This window comes from Physeter macrocephalus, chromosome 2 (genome assembly GCF_002837175.3).
Source record: "Physeter macrocephalus isolate SW-GA chromosome 2, ASM283717v5, whole genome shotgun sequence".
Taxonomy (NCBI): Eukaryota; Metazoa; Chordata; class Mammalia; order Artiodactyla; family Physeteridae; genus Physeter; species Physeter macrocephalus.
In genome coordinates this window covers 131899159-131924007 of record NC_041215.1, presented here as the reverse complement: position 1 = coordinate 131924007, position 24849 = coordinate 131899159, and the positions used below count along the sequence as shown (strand labels likewise).

At 56.8% G+C, this 24849-nt stretch overlaps 2 protein-coding genes across 11 annotated transcripts in view; both read right to left on the bottom strand.

Moving 5' to 3' along the window:
- Positions 1-11702, bottom strand: part of ALPI (alkaline phosphatase, intestinal) — a 22539-nt gene extending 10837 nt beyond the window's left edge. The window contains exon 1 of the mRNA XM_028482701.2: positions 10634-11702. Coding sequence (XP_028338502.2) covers positions 10634-10636 — 3 coding nt within the window. The 5' untranslated portion in view covers positions 10637-11702. The remainder of the gene's footprint in view (positions 1-10633) is intronic.
- DIS3L2 (DIS3 like 3'-5' exoribonuclease 2) overlaps positions 1-24849 on the bottom strand; it is a 398793-nt gene that overhangs the window by 3146 nt on the left and 370798 nt on the right. For 2 of the 10 annotated variants that reach the window (XR_008619304.1, XR_003677896.2), the window contains exons 15-21: positions 18701-18884; positions 17955-18041; positions 15058-15205; positions 14548-14678; positions 14275-14379; positions 12886-12987; positions 10144-10751 (exon numbers count right to left, since the gene is read on the bottom strand). Coding sequence is in view for 5 of the 10 variants with exons in the window: in XM_028482691.2 (XP_028338492.1) it covers positions 10200-10751; positions 12886-12987; positions 14275-14379; positions 14548-14678; positions 15058-15205; positions 17955-18041; positions 18701-18884 (1309 nt within the window). In the remaining 5 variants the exon portion in view is untranslated. Of the gene's footprint in view, positions 1-68; positions 10752-11780; positions 12262-12885; positions 12988-14274; positions 14380-14547; positions 14679-15057; positions 15206-17954; positions 18042-18700; positions 18885-24849 lie in introns of those variants that run through there. The other 8 variants (XM_055090507.1, XM_028482682.2, XM_055090524.1 and 5 more) reach the window with 7 other exon arrangements.

Here is a 24849-nt window from a genome sequence, read left to right as displayed (position 1 = left end):
CACGGGTTCGAGCCCCGGTCCGGGAAGATCCCACATGCCGCGGAGCAACTGAGCCCGTGCGCCACAACTACTGAGCCTGCGCTCTAGAGCCCGTGCTCCGCAACAAGAGGAGCCACCGCAATGAGAAGCCCGCGCACCGCAACGAAGAGCAGCCCCCGCTCGCCGCAACTAGAGAAAGCCCGCGTGCAGCAGCGAAGACCCAACGCAGCCAAAAGTAAATAAATAAATAAATAAATTTATAAAAAAGACAGGGCATATACATCTGCCTCTTAGGCAATGTTAATTCAAAATACTTAAGGAAATCACTAGGATTACCTGAGCCCATACAGTATGAGGTAAAAACTGGGGGCTAATAAAAGCAACGATGGAGACCTTTTTTTTGCCCCTAGGGCGAATTGGTCTAACTTTGACCAGAAGCCCAGACCTGAAAGAGGGCCTTTGTTGAACGCCTTGTGCAAACTTTTCAAAGCATGGCACACTGAATCCTAAAGATCTAGAATATAGAAATCTTTTGATTTCCAGTTTAGTTGGAAATATTCTAACTGATATAAAGGAGCAAATTAAAGAAAATGTAGTTGGACAAATCAATCTTTTGATATCATTTAGGTAGCAATCCAGTTCCTTTGGGAGTGAAAAGCAACTGTCCTAATCTTACAAATATCTACAAATCAGAAATGTAAATACAGCCCATAATGGCCTGAGACTGAGCCCAGTTAACTCTATCAGGTAGAACTTGAAACCGAAGGAGAAAAAAGGGAAAAGAAGTCTTTTAAAACTCAAACTGCTGGAAAGGCTCTCTCATCTAAAATCTAATTCACAGCTTCTTTAAGGGTTTGTCAAGGACGAATACAAATCTTAAAATGTTTTCTGCAAACAGTAAAAAGCCTTAGCCACTTGAGCAGATAACTTATTCCAACTGGTATTTATAAACTAGTAAGTTTTATATCGTAATACCTGGTTCATGACTAAGTTTTGAAATGAAGCTATGAGATCTCTGGTTATCTGTTTGTCATATGTATGTTACAGCTACGTCTCTACCTGTGGATGGTGTAACCAGATTGGGTAGAAGTCCCTGGAGAAAGAGAACCGGAAAGACTTTCTTGACATAAGGAAGCCGTTTTTTGGCCTAAGCCATTTTGTGATCTAAGCCTGGCCACAATGTGTTCCCTTGAACAGGTCTCAGTAATAATGGTCTTAAGGGCGAAGTTATCAGACAAGGGAAGTAACAATTGCAAAGATAATGAATCAGATGTAAAGACTCCCAGTTGTATTTCAACGGTAGAAATTAGCCTGAAGTACTGTCTTGAGCTGTTTTGCAGAATTTAAACCCTCCCCCTAGGGTGCTCAACCACCAGATCAACAGGAACCTAAGGGATGGTCATGCTGCCTTTTCTGACCCTCACGACTTCAATCAGCTGAAGCTTGAGCTCTGTCCACTGCCCAAGCCCCCCTGCATGAATATGCAGTACCTTTAGCTTAAAAATGCCCCACTTTTGCTTTTCCAGAAAAAACTGCTTTGGTAAGATCCCCCCGGTGTTCTCCCTAGTTGCTGCAGAACTAGGCAGTAAATCCTTCCTTCTTCTCTCTCTAGCTGCTGTACTATGACCTTGCTAATGGTACTAGCTAGCTATATTACTTATATCTTGCCCATTTTATGATTCTTGTTTCTTGGATTACCTGATGGATAAACAGTTCTCTGACAAAATTAATGATGCCTAAATGCCTTGAGACAATTAATCACATATGTAGCTCTCTAGAAAATTAACTGTAGTAGTACAACTCTAGATATGGGAAGAAGCAACAAGGGAGAAACATTTCCTGGATCATAATAGACTGGTAAGACAGATGATCCAGAGAAGTTTTAGGTTATTAACAGGGTCTAATCCAGACACAGCACATGAATGGCCTACCACTGGAATCCTCACTTGACCGAGGAATGACACTTCCTAGCACCATGGGACAAATTGGTCATGAAATGCCTCTCAAACCTTGGTTGAACTTGTGACCAAAAAGGGGGTAGACTGCAACCAAAAAAAAAGAAACAAAAGGAACAGAGTGTCCTCCACCATCCAGTTATACCAAAGGTTAAACTGAAACCCACTGCAGTTGCCCACCAACGGTGTGCCCTCAGGGGAATTCATAATGGAAAACACAGGAGGAGGCGTTCTGTGCTTTGGATAAATGAGTCCTTAGACAGTTGAGATGCATACCTCAGGAATAATTCCAACGAGCCATACAGAGAAAAGCACTCAAATCACTGAGATATCTGTTCTTCCTGATCAGCACTAATGTTTTACTGAGATGTGTGCTTGACTATGTTTTTTCATAGCCAGAAAAATCATTATATATATATTGGCTCCTCCTCCACCTCCTCAGAGCAGCTCCTCAGAGCAACCTGAGACGCTGTTTCCCAGGCTAGTCCTCAGCAACGTCCTTGGGTTAACACTAAACTCATAACTCTGGTTATTTTTTTCTTTAAATTGACAAGTCAAAACTAAACCATATTGCAGATAAAATCATGATAAGAAAATGATTTTCAAAAAATTCAGTGGTTCCCTTTGGTGGGGAAGGAAGGGATAGGTTGTGTAGGAGAAAGGGCATGCGGTGGGGTGGGGAGGACGAAGGCCACATTCTATTTCTTGATTTGGGTGGTGGTTATTTTATTTTATTTTATTTTACTTTACTTTTAGAAGATAGAATTATATATCTGTATTTTATTTTTATTTTTCTTTGGCTGCGTTGGGTCTTCGTTGCTTCATCTTTCTCTAGTTGCGGCGAGCGGGGGCCGCTCTTCGTTGTGGTGCGTGGGCTTCTCATTGCAGTGGCTTCTCTTGTTGCGGGGCATGGGCTTCAGTAGTTGTAGCATGCGGGTTTCAGTAGTTGTGGCACTCAGGCTCAGTAGTTGTGGCTCGCGGGCTCTAGAGTGCAGGCTCCTTAGTTGTGGCCACGGGCCTAGTTGCTCTGTGGCATGTGGGATCTTCCCAGACCAGGGCTCGAACCTGTGTCCTCTGCATTGGCAGGTGAACTCTTAACCACTGTGTCACCAGGGAAGTCCCAACACCCCAGTGTTCATAGCAGCATTATTTATAATAGCCAAGACATGGAAGCAACCTAAATATCCATCAACAAATGAATGGATAAAGGAGATGTGGTACATATATACAATGGAATATTACTCAGCCGTAAAAAAGAATGAAATAATGCCATTTGCAGCAACATGGATGGACCTAGAGATTATCATACTAAGTGAAGTAAGTAAGACAAAGACAAATATCATATGATATCACTTATATGTGGAATCTAAAAAAAAGATACAAATGAACTTACTTACAAAAGAAAAATAGATTCACAGACATAGAAAATGAACTTTCAGTTACCAAAGGGGAAAGTGAGGGGGAGGGATAAATTAGGAGTTTGGGATTAAGACATATACACTACTATATATAAAACAGATCAACAACAAGGACTTACTGTATAGCACAGGGAACTATATTCAATATCTTATAATAACCTATAATGGAAACAAATCTGAAAAAGAATATATACATATATTTATGTAAAATGTAATGTATATAATACATATATATAACTGAATCACTTTGCTTTACACCTGAACCTAACACAACATTGTAAATCAACTACACTTCAATTAAAAAAAAAGAAAAAAATGTATTTAAAAAATTAAATAAACAATAGTACTGGGGGCTTCCCTGGTGACGCAGTGGTTAAGAATCTGCCTGCTGGGCTTCCATGGTTGCAGAGCGGTTAAGAATCCGCCTGCCAATGCAGGGGACACGGGTTCGAGCCCTGGTCCGGGAAGATCCCACACGCCACAGAGCAACTAAGCCCGTGAGCCAGAAGTACTGAGCCTGCGCGCCTAGAGCCCGTGCTCCACAACAAGAGAAGCCACTGCAATGAGAAGCCCGCGCACCACAACGAAGAGTGGCCCCCGCTCGCCACAAGTAGAGAAAGCCCGCGTGCAGCAACGAAGACCCAACACAGCCAAAAATAAATAAATAAATTAATTAAACAAAACAAAACAATAGTACTGATCTTGGAGAGGCAGCAGTGAGTGGTGGCGTGAAGTGAGATCTTAGTTCCCTGCTCAGGAATTGAACCTGGGTAGCCTGGATGAAATCCAGGAATCCTAGCCACTAGACCAGCATAGGGCTAGAGGCTAGAGGCAAATTTTCCCTGGCTCTTGTCCCCAGTGCAAAATGCATTTCTCAAGGAGGCCAAAACTGTAAAAAACAGGTACAAAGTTTATTATTCGAGACACAGCACGACAGCACAACGAGTGGGAGAGCACACAGAGAAACAGTTTGTTAAGACAGAAGCAAGGCAGAGATGCACACCCCGAGAGCAAGGGTGTGGGCGTCCTCCCTAAGGAGGAGGAGCGCAGTAAAGAAGCAGTTAAGTCATCTATATAGGGAAGTTCTTCCAGGTCTATGCTTACCTTTGGCCAATTATCTGGTTTCTTTGCCACACCCGCCCTGCGCTAGGACACTCCCCAACACGCATGCGCAACTTTTTCCCAAGATGGATTCCAGCCCAGAGGCCTATGGGACGGCCTTGGCATCCCATATTATGGGGTGGTGCCCCCTCCTTTTTGCCCAAGGAGCGTTTCTGGGCATGTGCAATGTCTCCCTTGCCCCGAGGATGGGAAATATATGACCTCTTGATCTTTACTCAAATAGGGTTTAGCCCCTCTCTGTTTCTGCCACGACTATTATCTTAAAGTGTCCACAGGAGACAAAGCCGGGCTATTTACCCTGTTTCTGTTGTTATTTCTTTTTTTTTTTTTTTTTTTTTTTTTTTTGTGGTACGCGGGCCTCTCACTGTTGTCGCCTCTCCCGTTGTGGGGCACAGGCTCCGGACGCGCAGGCTCAGTGGCCATGGCTCACGGGCCCAGCCGCTCCGCGGCATGTGGGATCTGCCCGGACCGGGGCACGATCTGTTGTTATTTCTATTTCAAAGTGCAAACATGAGGCTGGCTGTAAACATCTAACCACCTATCTCCTGTCTCAGGAAATGCAAACAGGAGGCTAGTTGCAAGGGTCCGGCCTGAAGCCCATCTTTTTCTCACCCCAAGAAATGTAAACAGGAGGCCATTTGTAAACGCCTAGGCTGAAGCCCATCCATCTCCTGCCTCAGTACAAGTAAGCCTGTGGCCATGGCAAACACTCATTAAGGTGATACACGAGGAATTCCCTGGTGGTCCAGGGGTTAGGACTTGGCGCTTTCACTGCTGGGGCCCAGGTTTGATCCCTGGTCAGGGAACTAAGATCCCACAAGCTATGTAGTGTGGGGAAATAGAAAAAGTGGTGATATATGAAAAGCTTTAGCTCTGAGAAATGTTGATTGAAAGAAATCAGTAGATTTTGGGCCTGGGCTCATTCAATTTCCACCACTTATTATGGGTATTCTCCGGTACCTAACCTCTTCAAGTCTTAATTCCTTCATCTGCAAAATGGGAAAAAAATAATAGTACCTGTGTCACAGGGCTGTTAGCATGGGGCCTGGTGCAGAGGCAATTCCGGAGGTGGGGTAGGGGTGAAACCCCAACCTTAAGGCAGGACGTAATATCCTTAAGGCATGTTTGCAAGCTGAGTGTTTGAAAGCCAAACAAATGGTCAAATATTAAAGCAGCTCATTTCCAGAAAACAAATATTTTACAATTCTTAATCAAGGTCTGTGTAGACTGTTTCCCTCTGGCCCATTCCACCTACCAGGGAGGAACATCCAGGCACTTCCCTTCCACAGGGGAACTTGGGTCAGGTGCCTGGGGTGAGCAGAGGATGGGGACCTTTCCTACCACCAAGGCAGGAGACAGACCAGCCCCCGCTCTCACACGGTTCCTGGGGAGAACTCTCAATGACCGTGGAGCCCCGTATGCAGTACTGGGCTCTGGCTCAGCCTGCCAGAGGCTGGGGTACAGCAGAGCCCTGGGCGGAAGGGAGGCTCAGCCAGGCAGTTGGCAGAGGCCAGGCCTCTGCTCTGTCCTGGGGTGGTAGGATATAATGTGTGGAAATGGAAGCCTAAGACAGTCAAGAGCTCCCCAGGGAATTCCCTGGCGGTCCAGTAGCTGGAATCCCCGGTCGAGGAACTGAGATCCCACAAGCTGCGAGGTGCGGCCAAAAAAAAAAAAAAAAAAGTCAAGAGCCTCCTGCGACTCAGGAGTGAAAATAATCTCACGTTTACTTTGTATCATAAGAACGAGGAGGACAATTTTATTCCAACAGTACCTTGTGTAGTCTGAAAATCTATTAAGGTAAAATATGCTAAAGGAGAGTTTTTGTTTCATGTTCTATTTTGCACTTCAGTTTCTGCTGCTTTTTCAGTATTTGGCTGACTGCTTTCCAGAACCGAGCAAGGTACAATTTAAGAACGTTAAAGAATCAATGCAATTCATGAACCTGGTTAAGTAAAATAACTTTTTAAGGCACTTCCCTGGGGGTCCAGTGGTTAAGACTCAGCACTTCCACTTCAGCGGGCACAGGTATGATCCCTGGTGGGGGAACTGAGATCCCACATGCTGCGCGGTGTGGCCAAATAAATAAATAACTAATCACTTTACAAAGTGAAATATTTAAATGTATTTCCCCCCTAAAGTGGCTTCCTACATATTAAAAATCCCCAAACCACAAAAACCCATAAAAAGACAAGGTTCAAAGAGATTATCCTGCCATACTAAGTTATGTGCAAGTGCTGAGGGCACCCTCCTCCATCTCCAGAGCCTTCTTTGCTGTGAAAGGCATCTTCCTCCTTCCATTCACCAGGCCTCAAACCTTTAATCTGCTTCAACACCTAACCCACACCCCCCAACTCCAAATAACCCTGAAATCCGGGATTCAGACCCACGAACTGCTCCAGGAAGGGCCTGAGGCTCAGCTCTTCCGCGGAGCCGCCACACCCGGGCCCGCAGCCTCACCTGCAGGCTGCTTCCTGTCTGGCTGGCACCTCACCCTGGACGCCCAAGCCTGGGCTCAGACACAGAATAAACAAGGCCCCTTAGGGGCTCCACCGAGGCAACCGGGACTCGTCACCCCCAAGACTGTTACCTGAGTCTTTAAGTAAAAAACCTTAGGCAGCATTTTAGCGGAGTGGGAATATCAGGTCGTGTCAGCAGGAATTTTATCTTAGTTGCTGGAATAATGGACTGTTTCATACACCCACTGCTGAGTGTACAAGAAGCCTTTTAAACCAATTGTAGATCCATTCCTGCTAAGCAAAAAGAAAGAAAAAAAGGGAAAAAATTCTTTTTTTAGTTTTAGTTTTGATTTTTATCCAAGTTATACATTAATGCAGTTTAAAGTATCAAACAGATCCATAAGGTTTGTTACAATAAAACAAAACAGCAGGTTCCTGTCTCCCTCACTGCAGTTTCCCATCTCCGAGGCAACCATTTTCCCCCTTAGATTTTTTTTTTTTTTTTTTTGCGGTACGCGGGCCTCTCACCGCTGTGGCCTCTCCCGTTGCGGAGCACAGGCTCCGGACGCGCAGGCTCAGCGGCCGTGGCTCACGGGCCCAGCCGCTCCGCGGCACGTGGGATCCTCCCGGACCGGGGCACGACCCCGTGTCCCCTGCATCGGCAGGCGGATTCTCAACCACTGCGCCACCAGGGAAGCACCCCCCCTTAGATTTTAATTTTGCTATTTACCATTGTTTCTAAATCACATACTTCTTCATTTTTCCCTTTTAAGCTATATTTATTGATATATTCTATTGATATTCCGCATTTTATGGTTGTGTAATGAACCATCCCCAAACAAACTTAAACAACAATAGTTTCTTTGATCACAAACTTGCAATTTGGGCGGGGCCTGAAGGGAACACCTTGCGTTTACTCTGGGACACTTTAGCCGGGGTGGCCGGACAGGACAAGGGGCCAGAACAGGTAGGGTCCTTGAAACCGAGTCTCCCTAAACCTGAGTTCCGCTGCCGAGTTGATGATGAACGTCTCTATCCAAAACTTTATTCCCTTTCTCGTCCTGTCCCTGTTCCCCTCGGGACTGAGGAGGATCAAAGAAAAGGGGGAACTGAAACTGAGCAGGACCCACGAGGCCTTTCTGGGTACAAAAGCCCCGCTGTGTCCCCCATCTCTTGTTTGTAGGAAAAAAGTCTCCTAGGCCTTCCCTGAGTCCCAAAGAACAGACACAAGTGGTTACTAATTAGAGAAGTGAGGGAATGCAGAAACAGAGGAAAGCCGGCAAGCAAGAAAAGTAAGAAGAGCTTAAACAATAGAGTTACAGGACATCTAGTTCCTTCTCAAGGATTATACATAACAATCTGACACAAATCTTTGAGGTGTCCTGCAGGAAGGAAGACCCTCTCACCCAGGTGGAGGATGGTAACTACATACTGACCACAAGCACTTAGACCCCAGACTGGCTGGAACCAGAAGGCTGATGCTTAAGATTCCTGAAATAGCACCCAGACCACCAACCAATCAGAAGGAAGTCCACAATCTGACCACGTACCTCCAAAACCCTCACCCTGTATTGCTGCCTTTAAAACCCCTTCCCTGAAAGCCCTCAGGGAGTCTGGGTCTTTTGAGCATGAGTTGCCCTTTCTCCTTGGTTGGCACCTTTACCACAACCAATGTCAGTAGATGGGCTTTGCTGATTGCTGGGGGAGGGCACCCAAGATCCCTTTGGTAGCATCCTGAGGCTTCAGGAAGACTCCTATCTTGGCTGCAAAGGAAAGAAACCAAGTGTGAAGTAGCTTTAGGGGGAAGGGAATTGATGGAAAGGCTCCTCATGGTACGTGAACCACCACAAGGCAGAAAAGCCCACCACACGGAGGCGCCTCTGGGTCTCCTGGGGTGCGAGAAACCCAGTGCCTCCGAGGCTCTCGGTCTCCCTTCTCTGAGACCGCTTTCCTTCCTCCTGGTGTACACTGCTTCCTTCACGGTGACTTTCCGGAAACGTGAGCTTCTATGTCTTGCAAACTACCATCCTGGGGAGACAGTGACACCCTCTCCCAATTCTAGTTAGGACAGACCCCAGGAAAGAATGGGCCAGGTGCCCACCCCGGGTCCCATCAGAGATGTCGTGGTACAGAATGGTGGCTCCTGGGGACCCACGCAGGTGGGAGGGATGGGCTAGAAGCTGGGGAGCGGGTCCCATAAAGAGACAGGGCCCCTGGGAAAACAACCCCAGAGGCCCTTTGGCCCCGTTCACCGACCAAGCCCACTCCTGCCTTGGGGCTGTGCCCACAAGTAGCCCCGGGCGGCTCCTGGACGTCTCTGCCACCTACGCCCCCTCCTCAGCACTGCTTTTCCTCCGCTGCCATCAACACCGTCCCCACCACCTGCCACACTAGAAACGCGACTTCCCCTCCTGACCATAGGCTCCCAGAGGACACGGCACACGGAAGGCACTCACTGCTGTTGATAAATGAGTGAAGGACAAAGGTCATATCGCGTCACGGCCCTGAGGAGAACCCTCCCGGGGCTCTGATGGCCCGCAGCACACAGGGCACGCTCTCCAGCTGCCATAAGGGTCAGTGGGGATCTACCCCGCTCCTACCTCGCCAGCACCTCCTGCTTGTCCCCCGGGCCCCCTCTGATCCCAGTGACCTCCACCCTTCACGGCTCGTGTCAGCAATCTCCGAACCTCAGTTCTTTGCCCATGTGGGCCGGCTGCGGGCGCTTTCTTCCTCTGAGTACCCACCCTTCACGTCTGGGAACACACACCCTAGCTTCTGAACTTCGCTATAGCACCTTGTCCTGCAGTGACATCATTTGCGTCTACGTCTCCCTCCCCCATGGCGACCGGAGGTGGCTCCTTGAGGACACGTGCAGGTGCTCTGGGACAGCTGAAGGAATGACCACGGCTTCCTTCTTGACAAGATTTGGGTCCCATCACTCCCTTTATCAACAGTCCCCTGAGCGAGGGGCCACAAGGGGCTGTCTCCCTCATCGGATCGTGGACGTGTGTCTGGCCAGCGCCCTGCACGTGGACGGTGTCAAGGACACCCGCCGAGGGAGCGGATGCAGATGAAGGGTGCAGCTGACGCGGGGGGAGAGTGCTGGGCCGTTTGCTCTGAGCCCACAGGCAGGCCACCTGGGGGAGGGCAGGTGCCTGAACCCTGGACCTGGCTGGGCAGAGTCTGGCTGTGTCACTTTGGCCAGAGACCTACCTCCTTTCTGGGTGCAGTTCCCCCTTCTGTCAAATGGGGTGGAGGTGCTGGGGCTGCTATGGGTCCCCCAGCTCTAGGGCCATCAGGGCGAGGCCAGCCTCTGCTTCCCCAGCAAGTCCAGGCAGCAACGGTCTTCCTTGCTGACCAAGCTGGCTACGATTGACCACGGTCTGGGGCGCTGGGGCCGTGAGGAAGGGTGTCCAGCCTGCGTCCATGCTGCCCGAGAGAAGGCCCAGCACGCGGACCCCACCACCATCCTGAGGGCGCCCCTCCGTGGGGCTCTGCTCTGCCCTCAGCTCCCAGGCTCCACGGGAGGCCCTGGCGGACAGCGCGAGGAGAGAGGGGCAGTTCCTCCTCAGCGGGTGGGCAGGGTGAGAGGTTGAGGACAGGGCTGGGAGGTCCGGCCCTTGGGCTCGCGCTGTCAGGCTGCCCCGGCTGCAGAAGCACCCAGAAACCTCTTCATCCAAATACCAAGCCACCGGACCCTCACCATTGCCCTTCCAGATGGCTGGTTCTAGAAGGCTCTGGGGCAGGGGCAGGGAGGGAACGGTGGCCTCTGGGATGTCTTGGGGGTGGCAGGATGGACAGACCGAAGGCTGGTCAAGGTGCTGGAGGAGGAGAGAAGGGAACTCAGGGCGGGCAGTGATGTCTCTTTTGTCCGCCTCTGGCACCCGGCCCAGCGCTGGGGGGATGTGAGCCACGGCCGGCCGGTGGCCGAGACCAAGGCGGCCAGGCCCAGCCCAGTCACCACTCCAGCCACGGCGAAGCCCTCCTACAAGGTGCTCCACTGAAGTTTTCTTTGAAGAAAATTCACTGAAATCAGATCAAGTGAGCTTGTTAACACCAACACCCCAGGAAACAGCCTGGTGGAACTGGGACCTTGGTCCCCATGGGGTTTTCACCCTAGTTTCTGGCAGCTCCTGGGGAAGCCATCCTGTGTTTCTCTAGTCTGCTGGGGAAACTAGAAGCACAGGCTTAGGTCAAACCAGCCGGGGAGAGAGCCGAGCGCGGTGGCCTCCCACCTCTGCCCCTGGGTCCCCAGGGATCACTGGGTGCTCAGGCAGATAGCAGGCAGTCGACTGGGCCAGGCCAGGGCCACCAGGAGCCCACCTACCCCCCTCTGGTCAGGAAGGCCGGTCTGGGGCCCCTCCCCTCGGGCAGGGCCGGGCCTCGCTCGGCCCCCAGGCTCCCTCGCTGCCGCCGGGGCACAGGATCGGGACAGGAGACGCCGGGGTGCTGCCCCCGCTAAGGAAGGTGGACAGCGCCACCCAGAGCTCCGGCCTTGGAAGCGGGGGTGGGTGGCACAGGGCCCAAGCCCCCCTCCTGGGGCCACGGGGGTGGCCAGACGGCAGAGACCAAGTGCTAGGCCGGGGATGGACACGGCTACATGCGGCGCGGTGACGGGTGAGCCTGCCGTCTCGCATGCCAATTCCGTCTCTAATCAGCCAGAATGAGGCGCTGGCATCAATCTGCCACGCGGCCGGCTCTGTGAATCATCCTGGAACTGCCGGGAAGGTTCCCAAGGGTGGCAACCCCAGCTCAGCTGTGAGGGGTGGAGCCCGGGCCAGGTCCCCCGTCCTGGGTCCAAGGGGCACCCCACCCTGGCCACCCCGGTGCCCCACACACCAGGCAGCACGCACACCTGATTTTACTCCATGACGCTGATTTACTGAAAACCCCCGGTTTCCTGGGCACGGGAGGGCAGTGGGTAACCTGGCAGAAGGGGCGCTGGCCTCCCAGGAGGACCAGGTCTAGCTCTGCGCTGCTGAGCACTGGCCAGGCCGCAGCCTTCCATTCAGCCCCACCCTCCCCCTCCGCTTTGAAAACCAAGCTGCAAAACTAAAATAGAATGAAAAAATAAAAACAAAACCCTGAGTTGTTAAAAACCAAATTAAAAATCCCCGTTGGTGCCCCAAGTTCCTGTCCCTAAGGGGAGCGGGGGAGGGCTGGGCCGGGCCGGCGGCTTCAGTCCTGGTCCTCCTCGAGGTCGCCGCCGCCCTGCGCGTCCTGCCAGTCCAGGAGGCCCTCGGTGCCGGGTGGCTTCAGGACGGCGCTGTACTTGAGGGCCGCGGCCTCTGCCCGCAGCACCACCCCCACCAGGCTGAAGATGCTGACGACCTGCGGCAGAGCAGAGCCCAGCAGGGGGCGCGCGGGCCGGTGAGGGGCTGGCCCGGGCCGCTGTCACCCAGCCGGGCCCCGGGCCCCTCGCTCTGCCTCCCTAGGCCTCCGCCGGCCCGTCTGTAAGCCGAGCTTGCTCAGGGCTGAGGCCTCGGGGTCCCGGTGCGAAGCAGAGGAGCCACGCGCTGCTGTGGGCAATGCCTGCGGGGGCCGCGCAGCACCAGGGAGAAACCACTGGGGTCCGGGTCTGCTCTTTGAAGCGTGTCGCAGGTAAAAAGCTGTTTCCTAGGAGGTCTACGGCGTTCACCCGATTCTCAAAAGGACGCCCGAAGTTAAGGTCCCTGCTTTAGGGAGGTAGGCGGAGGCCCCTGCCTCTCCCCAGGGCGGGCGATTCCGGGGAAGGAAGGTGCTGCCAGAAAGCTAGGCCCAAGGAGCGGTGAGGGGGAGCCGCTGCCGGCCTTGCTGGGTAGAACCTGAAATCGCAGCCGGGAGCCGGGCGTAGGGGGAGCCCCGGAGGGGAGGCCTGGGGAGCGCGCCCCAGGAGGCGGGCGGGGGCCCACCAAGAGCGGGGTGGATGGGGGCCCGGCGGTGCTCTGGGAAAGCTGCCCCGGCCCCGGGTCTGACCTGCTGCGCCGGCTCCTGCTCTGCGTCCTCAGGCTCCCAGACAAGCGTGAGCTCCGGCTTCTTGCCCACCTTCTGGAAACGGTATGACCGCAGGGGCAGTGCCTGGGGGCGCACACACCTGCATCTCAGGACCCGGGATCTAGGCGCCGCCCCTCGATCTCTGACCCTGCAAGGCCCCCAGCGCTTGGAAGCAGCCCCCCCGCCTCGGCCCACCTCTGACTGGCCTCAAGGGAGCTTCGTGCCCTGCTGCCTGACCTTTGAGGGGGGGACGGCCCGCACCCTCGCCTCCTGCCTCTGGCCAGCTTCTGGGAGGCCTTGAGAAGCCACCTTCACTGGGGGGCGGGGGCGGGGGGCACCGGTGGCTCCATGTGTTATTCGGGGCAGGTGGTGGGTCTGTCCTACCTCATCAGGGACCGTCCCTGTAGGGTCGAGGGGGACCGGGCACCTGAGGCTGGAGGGCTGCCGCCCCTACCGGCCCTGGGTCCGTCAGCACAGACCGAGGGCTGGGTTGTGAGCAAGGCGATCTACACCTGAACTCCATCCTGTTCAATGAACTTCAGGACGAGAGCCCGACTTGATTCCTGCTGGACTCCATTCTGTCTCTCCAGCTTTAATCCGTTTCATTCATACCATGTTTATTCCACACTATGTGACACATTCTGCACTCCCCCAGGTCCTCTGGGTGTTGGGAAATTCAAAGCCAAGGTCAGGGGCCAGGTGGTGACTCACTAACCACAAGGTCAGCTGGAACAGGTCCCTCAGCTGGCATTAGACTGGCACCAAGTACCCTTGGAAAGAACCACGAATAAAGCACCCCCCCAGGGCAGGACCAAGGCAAGGGCTAGCCTCTTCCTTCTTTTCAGGGGATACAGCTTCCAGAGTGGCCACGGACCATTCTCTCTGGTCTTTCCTTCCCCTGTGTTCCTTTAAAAAATCTCCCAAAGCCTGCCTACCCTGCTTCCTATACTGGTTATGGATGGACCTGATCGCTGGTTTTGCTCAAGTCCTTGGGAAAGAGGCCCAAGCCTGACCCTTGGCCTGGATCCCCGATCCCAGGTAGGCGCGGCTGGCCGTCTCGGCAGGACCCATCGGGTGAACTTGGTGCCAGCACAACCCACAGCTGAGCGAGGGGCGCAGTGTCACTGCCCCACTGTGGACGGGGACAGCAGGGCCCTCGGCCTGGGCTCCCATCCTGCCTGCTCGTGTGTCTACCAAGGGCTGTCCCTGGGCCAAGACCCCATCAGCTGCTGGGGAAACAGGGAGGAGACCCAGCAGCGGGAACGGGGCAGGCAGGTGGGAAGGGAATGTGCTAAGTGGACGCAGCTCGGTGCTACCTCTGCCCGCCCAGAACGTCCCTAACCTTGGCCCTGGCAGCCCCCCGCTACTCACGTTACAGTAGACGCGCTTCTGTACCCCGTAGCGCAGCACCAGCACGTCGAAGGCTTGGCTCAGGACACCCATCACCATGGCTTCCGACTCCAGGGGGCCGCTCTCCTGCAGGGCAGGGCTCCAGCCAAGGCTCGGCCAGGGGATGCGGTTTCCCCCCAGGGCCCACCCCAGCTGCCGAAGTCCGCGGACTCCTGGAGCCCGCCCTGTGAGCAGGTGCCCTGGCGGGAAGGTGGGGTGGAGGGAAGGGGAGGGACGACAGGCTGGTGGCCTCACCTTGACCAGGATGGCAAAGAAGAGGCTGGTGCTGAGCTCCTGCACGCGCTTGGATGCCATGCGGCGGTCATTGCAGTGGTCAGCCTGCTTCTGCAGGGCATCGGGCTCCACGTCTGGAAGCTCCCTGTAGCCTGGGCAGAGAGTGGTCGGGGGTCCACTGGCGGGTGCTCTGTGTGTGCCGGCCTTGGCGGGGTTCTGGGCAGCGTGGTGCCCCTGGCCCGGGTCAGATGGGGCCTGGGAGCCCCGCGCAGAGCTGAGGCCTCTCTGATGCCCAGCTTGGGAGGCCCGAGAAAGGGGGGCTTGCCACGGTGAGGGCCCTCGAGCCCCTAGCACGTGCTCACGGGGGACGTTCTGGCACAGGCTCCCCTACTGCTTGGGCTGCCCACCCCTCGGGGCCTTCACAGTCACGGCAGTGCGGCCTCTGGCCGCGGGGCACCCACTCTGCGGTGGGGGGGGGGTGGCCCTTAGCTGGGCACAGGCTGGCACCGCCCCCGGCGCCACACCCCTTACCCAGTGTGGCGGCCAGGAGGCGATGCACCAAGACGTCAGCGAAGCGGCGGATGGGAGAGGTGAAGTGCGTGTAGAGCGGCACGTTGAGGGCGTAGTGGCGGAGCTGTGCCTGGCCCTGCAGCACCCCCGAGCAGAAGTACGAGGCCATCTGGGGGGGGGGGGGGGTGACCCTCAGAGCCTGGCCGGGCTGGGCGCGGGCTGGGCGCGCTCTGCGGGCCTGGGAGACTCAGAGCCCCACAGGGGCAGCCTTGGGGGCGTGGGCCCACCTGCCCAGCTGCAGGCAGCTGAGCAAAGCCGGGCAGGCCCGAGGACGTCAGGGGCTGCTCTGTGTGAGGGGACCCTTGGGGCTGCCGTGAGACTGGGTGGGGCCGTGGGTGCCCTTGCCCCTCTCCTGCTGAAGGCAAGGGCAGGTCTTGCCCAGAGCCCCTCTGCCAATGACCGGAAGTGGAGTGGGCCGGGGGGAGAGGCTGTGTGTTTCTTGCTGGGAACCCTTAAGATGTTGAAGGGTCTCCTCCCTCAGAGCCCTGGGGGACCTGCCACCAAAGCCCGCGGGGAGGGGAGGGGAGACCCTGTGCTGAAGTCCGAGGACAGCTGGGGAGGAGCTGGAACTCATCCTCCTCCACAGCCGGTCACTGCTGAGTTTTACGGGCTGTTACTGCCAGGAACCAGGAGGAAGCGATTGTTTCTGGTTTGCCCCCTCCCCAGGACAGGGCTGGGAGAGCTACCCTGAAATGGGGAGCAGGAGAGAAAGCCCGTGGTCATGCCGGACCGGCGGCTGCAGGACTTCGCCAGGACACAAAGCCCAACACCACCATGTGGCCAGAACGGGAGGTAGGAGAGGAGGTCCAGGATGCCCTCCACCCAGAGCAAAACGGGCGCCTGGCTCTTCCTCTCTGGCCCTGGTCCAGCCTTTGGTCTTAGCCGACCTCCTGCCCTCTAGTCCGGATCCCTGCCCTGCTGAAGGCCACGCCTGCACCCCAGCACCTCTGTGCCCCCAGTACTCCACCTCTCACCAGCCAAGGGAGGCAGCGGTTGGCCAGTCTCCCAGCCTCAGCCCTTCTTGTCCCTGACAACCTGTCCTGAGACCGAGACCCAGAGCTCTGAGTTCAAAAGGCCCTCCTGCAGGGCAGGAGTTAGGACTGTGGCCCAGGGAGAGACGCTGAGTTTCTCTAGGGGCCCAGCAAACAGCCTGGCCCGCGCGGTGCAGCTGTGCTGAGAGCCTTGGCCACGGGCCCTGAAACCGCTTGCCCTGCGCTCCCCGAGTTCTCAGGGCTGGGAACCCAGGACCCGCGGCTGACTGGCAGCAAGTGACCAGGTTCCTCCGCCAGGGCCAGAGTCACACCCTCGTGTGTTCGCTCGCTCCCTCCCTTGCTGCTTGCTCGCCCCCCCGTGCGTCGCACAAACGGCCAGCCGGCTCCGGTTACTCTGTGTACAACGGCCTTGGAATCCAGGACGCAGCTGGTGGTGCCCTGCTCGGCCACCCGACTCTGCTTCCCTTCCAGCTCCCGCTGGGCCCTGGGTAAGTCACTGAGGGAGGGAGCAGCCTCCACCGTGAGCCATGTTTGGACCTTGCTCTCAGAAGTGGCCCAGTTCCCCAGACGAGCTGGGGTGAGGAGGGCAGAGGGCCCCGGCTCGCTTCGTGGGTGGCGAAGGCGCCTCTGGGCAGCGTGGGATGGACGAGGACCCGGAACGGGGACACGGACAGGGAACCAGGCACCACAGCCGCTCTGGTCACTCCCTGACGTCACATTCCCAGGCACAGGCTGGCCTCCGAGGTTACTGGCAGGCAAGGCCGGGGGAAGTCGGTCTTTTTCAGGCTCCGGGTGACTCAGGAGAGGACTCCTCTCCTTGGAGCTCCAGGGCTGGGCTGGCCTTAGAGGTGGATGGCTTCCAGAGGCTGGGGGCAGGGAACGGCAGCTCCATCGGACCTGTATACGGTGTCAAGCCCAGTGGCCAGAGACACACGCCCCCCTCTCCATGGGGGGTGCTTTACAGTGCTTGGTGTGGGACAGACATCGGTGACTGTCTGTAACGGCAGCCAGACCCAAACGGACCTGATGGTCCCATTCCTGGCAGAGCTGTGAGGTCTCAGAAAACAAGTCGGTTGTGACCAGCTGAGATGATCCGGTTCTTGGGAAACAGACCGAATCTGCCCCGTGACTGAGCCCCTCAACAACAGTCTATCACTGCTCCCAGGCCGGGCTGCGGCACCCACTGGCATCCACAGCTCCCGCTGACCCGACAGTCCACGGGGGTGGCTCCTTCCCAAGACGCTCAGCCCCACAGGGGCCGAGGCGTGGCCTCGGAGAGCCGAGACTGGCTGCCGGGAGCAAGCCCACTGTCCACCTCCCAGGCGGCCGGCCTGTCCTCTAGCTGCAGACACAGCCTCACCGCCTGACTTCCCCCTCTCCCGACCGGTTGGGACACGGAGATTTCTCTGCCTGGGGCCCACAAGCCAGCGGGGGGGCTAAGGACCGACGCCCTGTGCAGGCTGCCCCGGGAGACCAATGTTCTCTCTCCCCGCCAGGGTCCCCATCTGACCATGAGTTGCTGACCAGGCCCCATTCCCTTGCCGGAGCTGGTCTGGTCTGTGGGATCCGGGCCCTGGAGTCTCGGGACGTGCCCTGGCGTGGCTCCCCGCCCGCTGCCAGGAAACAGAGCCCCAGAGGCCATGCGGGGGTGCAGCAGGGCAGCGGGGCTTGAAATGTCTCCTCTACCTGAGCCCACAGGCAAGGCTGAGCAGGAGGCAGCAGATCACGCTCAGGAGCCCAGGGACTACCTGTGCTGGCTGTTGCCTGGGGGCATCCTCCCCAGACCTCCCCTAGGGTTCTCCGAGCCGCCGGAGGCATGGGTGCTCCAGGGAGAGGGGGGAGGATGGAGGACTGGCCCTTCCTTACCTGCATGGGCCGGGAGCACATGTTGGTGAGCACCTCCTTCTGGGCCCGTGAGTACTTGTCATCTCCAAATGTCTCCATCAGACTTTTCTGGAAGGAACCCATGTGATATGCAGTCAGGCTTGGGGAGAGGCTCTGGGGCCCCATCACCCACTGATCATCTGGCCCTGGGGAGGAAAGGTCAGACGAGGGGCCCAGCCCTGTTCAGACGGCCATGGGTGGGGTGCAGGGGGCCCGGCAGCCCCCAGACTGTGTCCCACACTGGGTCTGCCTCGAGGGTCCTGGCCTGAGGTCAGTCCTTCCATGTCCAGCTGGCTGGCCTGGGCGGGCGGGTTAACCCCAGGCCTGGAGCACAGATGGGGACAGTCTCCCTCCTGTGGGATGAGAGCCGAGGCCACGGATTCCTGAGCCCCGTGCTGCTCAGTTCCAGGTGGGGAGCATTTGACACCCCTTACCGTGAAAAACTGCCTCTGGCTTCCAACAATCCCAGCCCCTACTGAAAGCCTCTGGGTCCGAGCCCGGCCCATCCCTGGCCACAGGACCCCTGCCCACAGCTGAGCCCTGAGGGGACACCCTCGGTCTCCCGGGCTCCCCGCCAGGCCCTCCCCTCTCCCTTGGGGTGGGGGTGCGGGTCTGGCTAAAGGGTAACGGACCCTGGCGGGCTGCAGAGGCTGCTGAGCCCGGCTCGCAGGCCTTCCTCCTCCTTCCCTAAGCAGGGCCTCCCCCGCCCCCGTGCTCCCAGCACTCACATGGAGGGCCCCTGCAGAGCTGAAGTCCATGGGCAGCCGCATCTGGTCACAGAATTCCACCAGGTCGTTGAGCATCTTGGTCTGGGGTGGGGGGTGCCGCCGTAGCAGGGCTCGCTCGGGGAAGGTGCAGTAGATCTTGCGGGCCACAGCCATGTTGGCCAAGAGCATGAACTCTTCCACGAGCCTGCAGTGGGGAGGGACCGCGGGGCTCATTCTTTCCTGCTTCTCTGCTAGCTGGCTCTCTTGCGCCCCGGTCTCAGCTTCAAGATGCCCTCCCGGCATCCGATCTACTTTTTGCTCCTGCAAGTTGCTTTCCCCCTCGTTCCTCGGCTCAGGCCCCCTCACTGCACTAACCAGTCTGTACTCTCCCCTGCTGATGTGTTAGCTCGTGCGCCGTGTCCCCTACTAGATGGGGATCCTGGAGAGCAGGGATGCTGCCTGTCTTATTCCCCGCTGTAGCCCTGGTGCTTGGGACCTCACCTGACCCAGAGACGGCGCTCAGTAAAGATCTCTGCTGAATGACTAAGCTTCCCAGAACATTGGGGGCCATGTCCAGCTGTAAGAAAACACTATGCCCGGGCAGGCCATGAGAACCCAGAAGACTCTGCAGGGGGGCGTGCAGAGGCAGGCGTGCAGACCCAGGGCCCCCCGTTCCCAGGAGTACATGGCTTCTTTTCCCCACGGAAAGATGAGTGTTTCTGAGGATGAACAGGAGAGTCACAGAGGGCAAGAGGAAAGCCGTGCATTTTGGGACAAGACAAAGGCGTTGCTGAGGTGTTCAAACCACAGAGCCATCCTTCTAGGAGCCAACCCTCCAGTCCTGCTTCGCCCGAGCGTGATTAGGGTCCACGAGTGTGAATGCATGTGGCTCCAAAGCAGGCCAAGAGTCACAGGGAGGAGCAGGGACTGATGGCGGAGGGCAGAAGTGTGCCAAAATGCAGGAATCAGGCAGAGGGGGACGCTGCATCACAGCGCTGAGGTCAGCACCACCCTTAGCCCCCCGACCTGGGGCAGGAAGCCCACGTGCTGCTGTCCCGCCCAGGGCGCCCGCGGAGGACAAGTGGATCAGGCACGTGTACGAGAGCTGAAGCCTCCAGGAAGGGGCGTGGGTGTGGGCTGGTGCCCTACGTGAGGAAAGCCTCCTCCCTTGGGGAGACTCTTGGGGCCTTGACCAGCTTAGGGGAGCCTCTTCCCAGCCTTTAATCTGAAGCTCTAGGCTATATGTCAAGCCCACGCTTCCCCCCGCCAGAGGCAGGAGAGCTCAGGGAGGAAGCTCTGGCAGGCCTGGCAGCAGCTGGAGGCCCGAAATGAACGTCCCCTTCTGGAGGGGTGGGCAGTGCTTGGGGTTGGCCTCGTCCCCTCCCCAAGCTCTTGGGAAGAAACAGCCATCGGGGGGACAAGAGCGTGAGTGGGCAGAGCCCCGCCTTCCCCAGGCTGGGCCTCCACGCTGAGGGCTGGCTCTGGTCTGCCGGGCTGTCGCCCAGAGCATGTCTGTCTCCCTGCAAAGCCCACCCTATGAGGAAGAAGGGCTGTGGAATGTCCCAGGGCAGGCACCACCAGGACCAGGCCTGGACCTGGGGAGGAGGCCCACCCACGGCCTGCACTCCTAGCTCCTCCCGTGTGGGCACCGTGGTGGGCCGACCCCCAGCCCACCCCCCACCACGGGGAAGGGCTTGGGTGAAGGCCTGCAAAGGTCAGGTCTCAGTGGCCCTTCCACCACGCAGGAGGCCTGTGTGTAGAATGAGTTTCTTCATTCCCCGCTGGGTTGCAGCAACAGTCTTTGAAGCAGCCGTCCTGCCTCCCACCCCAAAACCTGTCCTCGAGCATATCACTTCCTGCTAAAACCCCTCGAGTTCATGCGCTGGAACCCGACCACCAAACCTCCTGAGAGAGGCCTACATCCTAGCTCCAGCATGTTCTTGCTGTAGGACCCTGAACAAGTTACCGACCTTTTCTGTTCTATTTTCTTGAACGTAGAACAGGGATAATAATAGCACGTGCTTCACAGAGTGGTTGTGAAAACCAACAGAGTAAAACATGTTTCAAGGGCAGACCCTGTGCCTGGCGTGACGTCAGCCTCAAGATACGGGAGATGCTGGGAATTCCCTGGCGGTCCAGTGGTTAGGACTCCGCCCTTTCACTGCCGATGGCTTCGGTTCAATCCCTGGTCCTTGGGGAGCTAAGATCCTGCAAGCCTCGTGGCAGGGCCAAAAACAAACAAACAAACAACCGGAAAAAAAGACAGGAGGTGCTTTCCTCTCTCTTACCTTCCCCGCAGGGGGTCTCTTCGCGGTGCCCTGTGATTTCCATCCCTGCCGTTTGTCACCCTCCTTTGACCTCTCCATGTCTTCCCTGAAGGGCATCTCCATCCCTCCTGGGCACTTACTGCCTGATTAGATACCTGGCAACAAGGATCAGCCTGTCTAGGGCCACCTGTGTCACAGTCTAGCACCATTTGACTCTTCACATTTGGTTTTTATATTTAGATCTTGTCATCTCGAGAGGAGTCTCGAGTCCTGCTAGGTTGACGTCTGACCTGATGTCTTGCCTGCGGTTGGTCAGACCCTGCAGAGCATCACCACGTAAACGCTTCAGATGCACAATTCAGCCATTCGTTTGTTGCCTACTCAGCACACGTGACTGCGTGCCGGCCGGTTCCCGACTTGTGTCCCCATGCAGTCCCAGTATCACTGTGGGCCGGGGGCGCACAGGCTGCTCCTTGGAGCCCTGCGGTCTAGTTCAGCTTCAGGCTTGGGCGAGGAGGGAGCAACTGTAGCCTTGGGGCTGTGACCCTGGGCTGCGTTTTGCAAGCGTGGCCAGCAGGGGCCAGCATGGCCCCGTAGGAGGGTTGTGTGAGCTCAGGCTGGGGCAGGGCAAGCAGCAGGGCAAGCAGCAGAGCAGGGCTGGAGGGGCGGGGCTCCAGCCTGTGCCCCGCCCTCTCTAACCTCACCCCCACCCCTTGGGTCAAAGGAACTGAAGGTTCAGGGAGCCTCCGAGTGAGGAGCTGTGCTCTTGCTCCTGTTTCCTGCAGGGGCTCTCCCGCCTCAGGATCTCACATACGGAGGAGAACCCGGGGAAGGGACAGGAGGGTGGAGCTGATACGCGAAGCCCCAGGTAGTGATAACAGTCCTCAGGCAAGCTGCTTCTCCAGCGACCCCCAGTACAGTCCCACGAGCCAACTGAGGCTGGTGAGAGAAAAGCAAGTGCGCTCCTGTTACCTTGAAAGCCTGGCGAAGCTTTGGTCGCAGGGGCTGACCTTGGACAGGTCCCTTCTACCTCTGCGGGCTCCACATCCCTGAGTGTCTCAGCCCGCCCCTCAGGACAGGGGGCGGGAGTTAAGAGGGCAGCCTCCCTCCAAGACAGTTCAGAGACATGGCCCACGCCTCCCAGAAAAATGTCAGCGTCACCTAACAGGGAGGTGGCACAGCAGTAAGCCCGATCCCTCGGTGCTGCCACAGCTCGTTAGTGTCCTAGGATAGCTGCAGGGACCGTCCCCCCACAACCTGTCCGCAAAGTCCTACTTACACCCCCAGGTGGGGGGGCGGGGCGGGGAGGAAATGCAAGCCTGTGGGCGGGAGAAAGCAGAGCAGGGCCTGGAGCCCGAGCCCGTCCAGCCCTGGGGTGCCTGGGAGGGTGCAGCAACGATGGCGCAGGTCTCCCCACGCAGCGTGGCAACAGGAAGGCCAAAGGGAAAGGCAAGCGATCAGCAGCCCGATTGCAATGAGTTCAGGATTCACCGTCAGAAACGCGGCCGGGCATCCGGAAGGGGAGCCGGGCTGGCCAGTACTGGGGCGTGGGTAGGTGGGTGTCGCTGCTCTCATCCGGGCCAGCAAAGGGGCCCGCTCCTACAGGGCTCCCCAGGTCCTCCTCACGGGTCAGTTCCCGGACTGGCCAGCAGGGGGCGCCCAGCACCTTCCTGCCGCAGGACCTGGGACGTGGCAGGAGCAGCTTAGAACCCAGCAACTTCTGGGCAGGAAAGGAGCCTTACTTTATAAACTGCCGCCCTGCGGCCCAAGGTCCAGGGGTCTCTGGGAATTCAGTGTGGGAATTCAGTGGGTTTTTCCTTGGCCAAAGCCAGCTCTGGGGCTGAGGGCGTTGCTCAGTCAGGGAGCGTGAACAGCACTCTGAGGGAAGGCAGGCTGATTAGAAGGGGCGCTCTCACAGCTGACCGGTCAGCAAGCACCCCTTCACCCTGATCTCCTCCTGCCTCTGAGGGGCAGAGCTGCCTGCCCAGGCCCGCAGCCAGAGCTCAGAGATGCTCCAAGCTGTCCTGGGTGGTTACGATGTCCTCTGAGAGCAAACTGCACATACTGACTGGGGTGTGAAACCCAAGCGGGGATGGAGCCCTGCACGCTGCCCTGGCCTCAGACTTGCTCCCTGGTCTGGGTACCTGCCCTGATCATAACCCAGCCCCCGCCCCGGCACGGCACAGGCATGAGCTCACTCCCCTCTGCAGGGGAGGGGGGCGGGCGCTGGATCTCAGCAACTGCCCGACAACTGCTCTAAATAGGGCTCAGGAGTGGCCACCAGCCAGGATCACCTTCCAGAACCGCAAGCCAAATCCTCAGAGCCGGGGCCTTGGTCTCAGGCCTGGCATCTGCTGAGCATCTGGAGCTCAGTGCCACCAGGGGCCCCAAGACCCTGGAGGGCTGGGCCGGCTCTGCTGTGACAGACAGATAAAGGTCTAGCCAGGGGGCCGGGCCAGGACGCAAGCTCGGCAGCACTAGCTCCGCAGCACCCCACCTACCTGTGCTCTGGGCCTCCAGGTGCTGGAGGGAAGGCTTCCCACCCCAGGGAGGAGGTGAGCAAGCCTAGAGGCCTCAGAGTCCCTCGCCTGCTATGGCAGATGGCAGGTAAAGACCACAAGCCAGCTACCCACGAGTACACACACTGCTCACGCAGCAGAGATGCCTTGTCTAGGATGGTGTGTGCCAAACTGTGTTAATGTGACTTACTTAACAAAGAAGTACAGATGTATATGAAATGCTAGGGCCTTAATTCGAGTGATTTTGTAGTATAGGGCATCCCTTTGCCTTTAAGATGGTAACATGCATCAGGATTCGGTGAGAAGGAGCTACCGGGACGCGGCATTTACCGCTCACTGATGGTTGAAACGGTGTGCGTCACATCTTAAAGGATGATGTTTGGGAGAGCCGGCTCTACCTGACAGGGGTGAGACAGTGGCTCAGAGAGAAACGGGCTAAGATGTCCGCCTCCTCGGAGGAAGGCTGCCCCTCCTTGTCCATGAAGAAACCGGGTATGTCTGTGGCCACAGGAGGCCCTCTGGTTGGGCGGCTGGGCGTGTCCTACGGTGAGGCGCGTGCGGGCAGCTGGAGAGGAGGAGAGGTGAGTGGTTGCCAGCTCAGCAGCTTGCCTTGAGTCTCCACTCTGCCACTCGCTAGCTGTGTGATTTCAGATAAATTTCTTAACCTCTCTGAATCTCAATTTACTTACCTGAAAAAACTGGGCATACGATAGACAAGTGCGTGGTCTTAAATAAATATTACATTGTTATTATGCATACCGTGCAAGTGACTGGCCTGGGTGCCCCGACCCTAGGGTTTGGGCCGAATACAGCAAGATCCCGCCATAACGCCACCCCCTCGGTCCAGGCCTCCATCTCTTAGCGACTGGCCTCCCTATTTCTAGCCACTCCCTGCCGTTTCAGTCTTCACACCCAGAGAGACGCTTTCTCTCTCAAAGGCAAAGCTGGACGGGCACGCCCCTCTCCTGCCTGAAGCCCTTCAGGGGCGACCACGGTCCTCAGGACAGTTCCACCTCCTGGTAAAACGAGGTTTTCCGGGCCACCTCTTGTCACGTGCCCGGGTCACCTCTCCCTTCTCGCTGCCCCCCTAACCCTCACACTCCAGTCAGACTGAATTCTTCTAAAAAATACATTCATTTATTTGGCTGCATCGGGTCCTAGTTGCAGCCCACAGGATCTTTCTCGTTGCGGCCTGGGGGCTTCTCTCTAGTTGTGGCGTGTGGGCTCCTGAGCGCGCGGGTTTAGTTGCCCCACGGCGTGTGGGATCTTAGTTCCCCGACCAGGGATCAAACCTTCGTCCCCTGCATTGGAAGGCGGATTCTTCACCACTGGACCACCAGGGAAGTCCCCATATTGAAATCTTGGGGCTGTTTCTTGCTTCTGT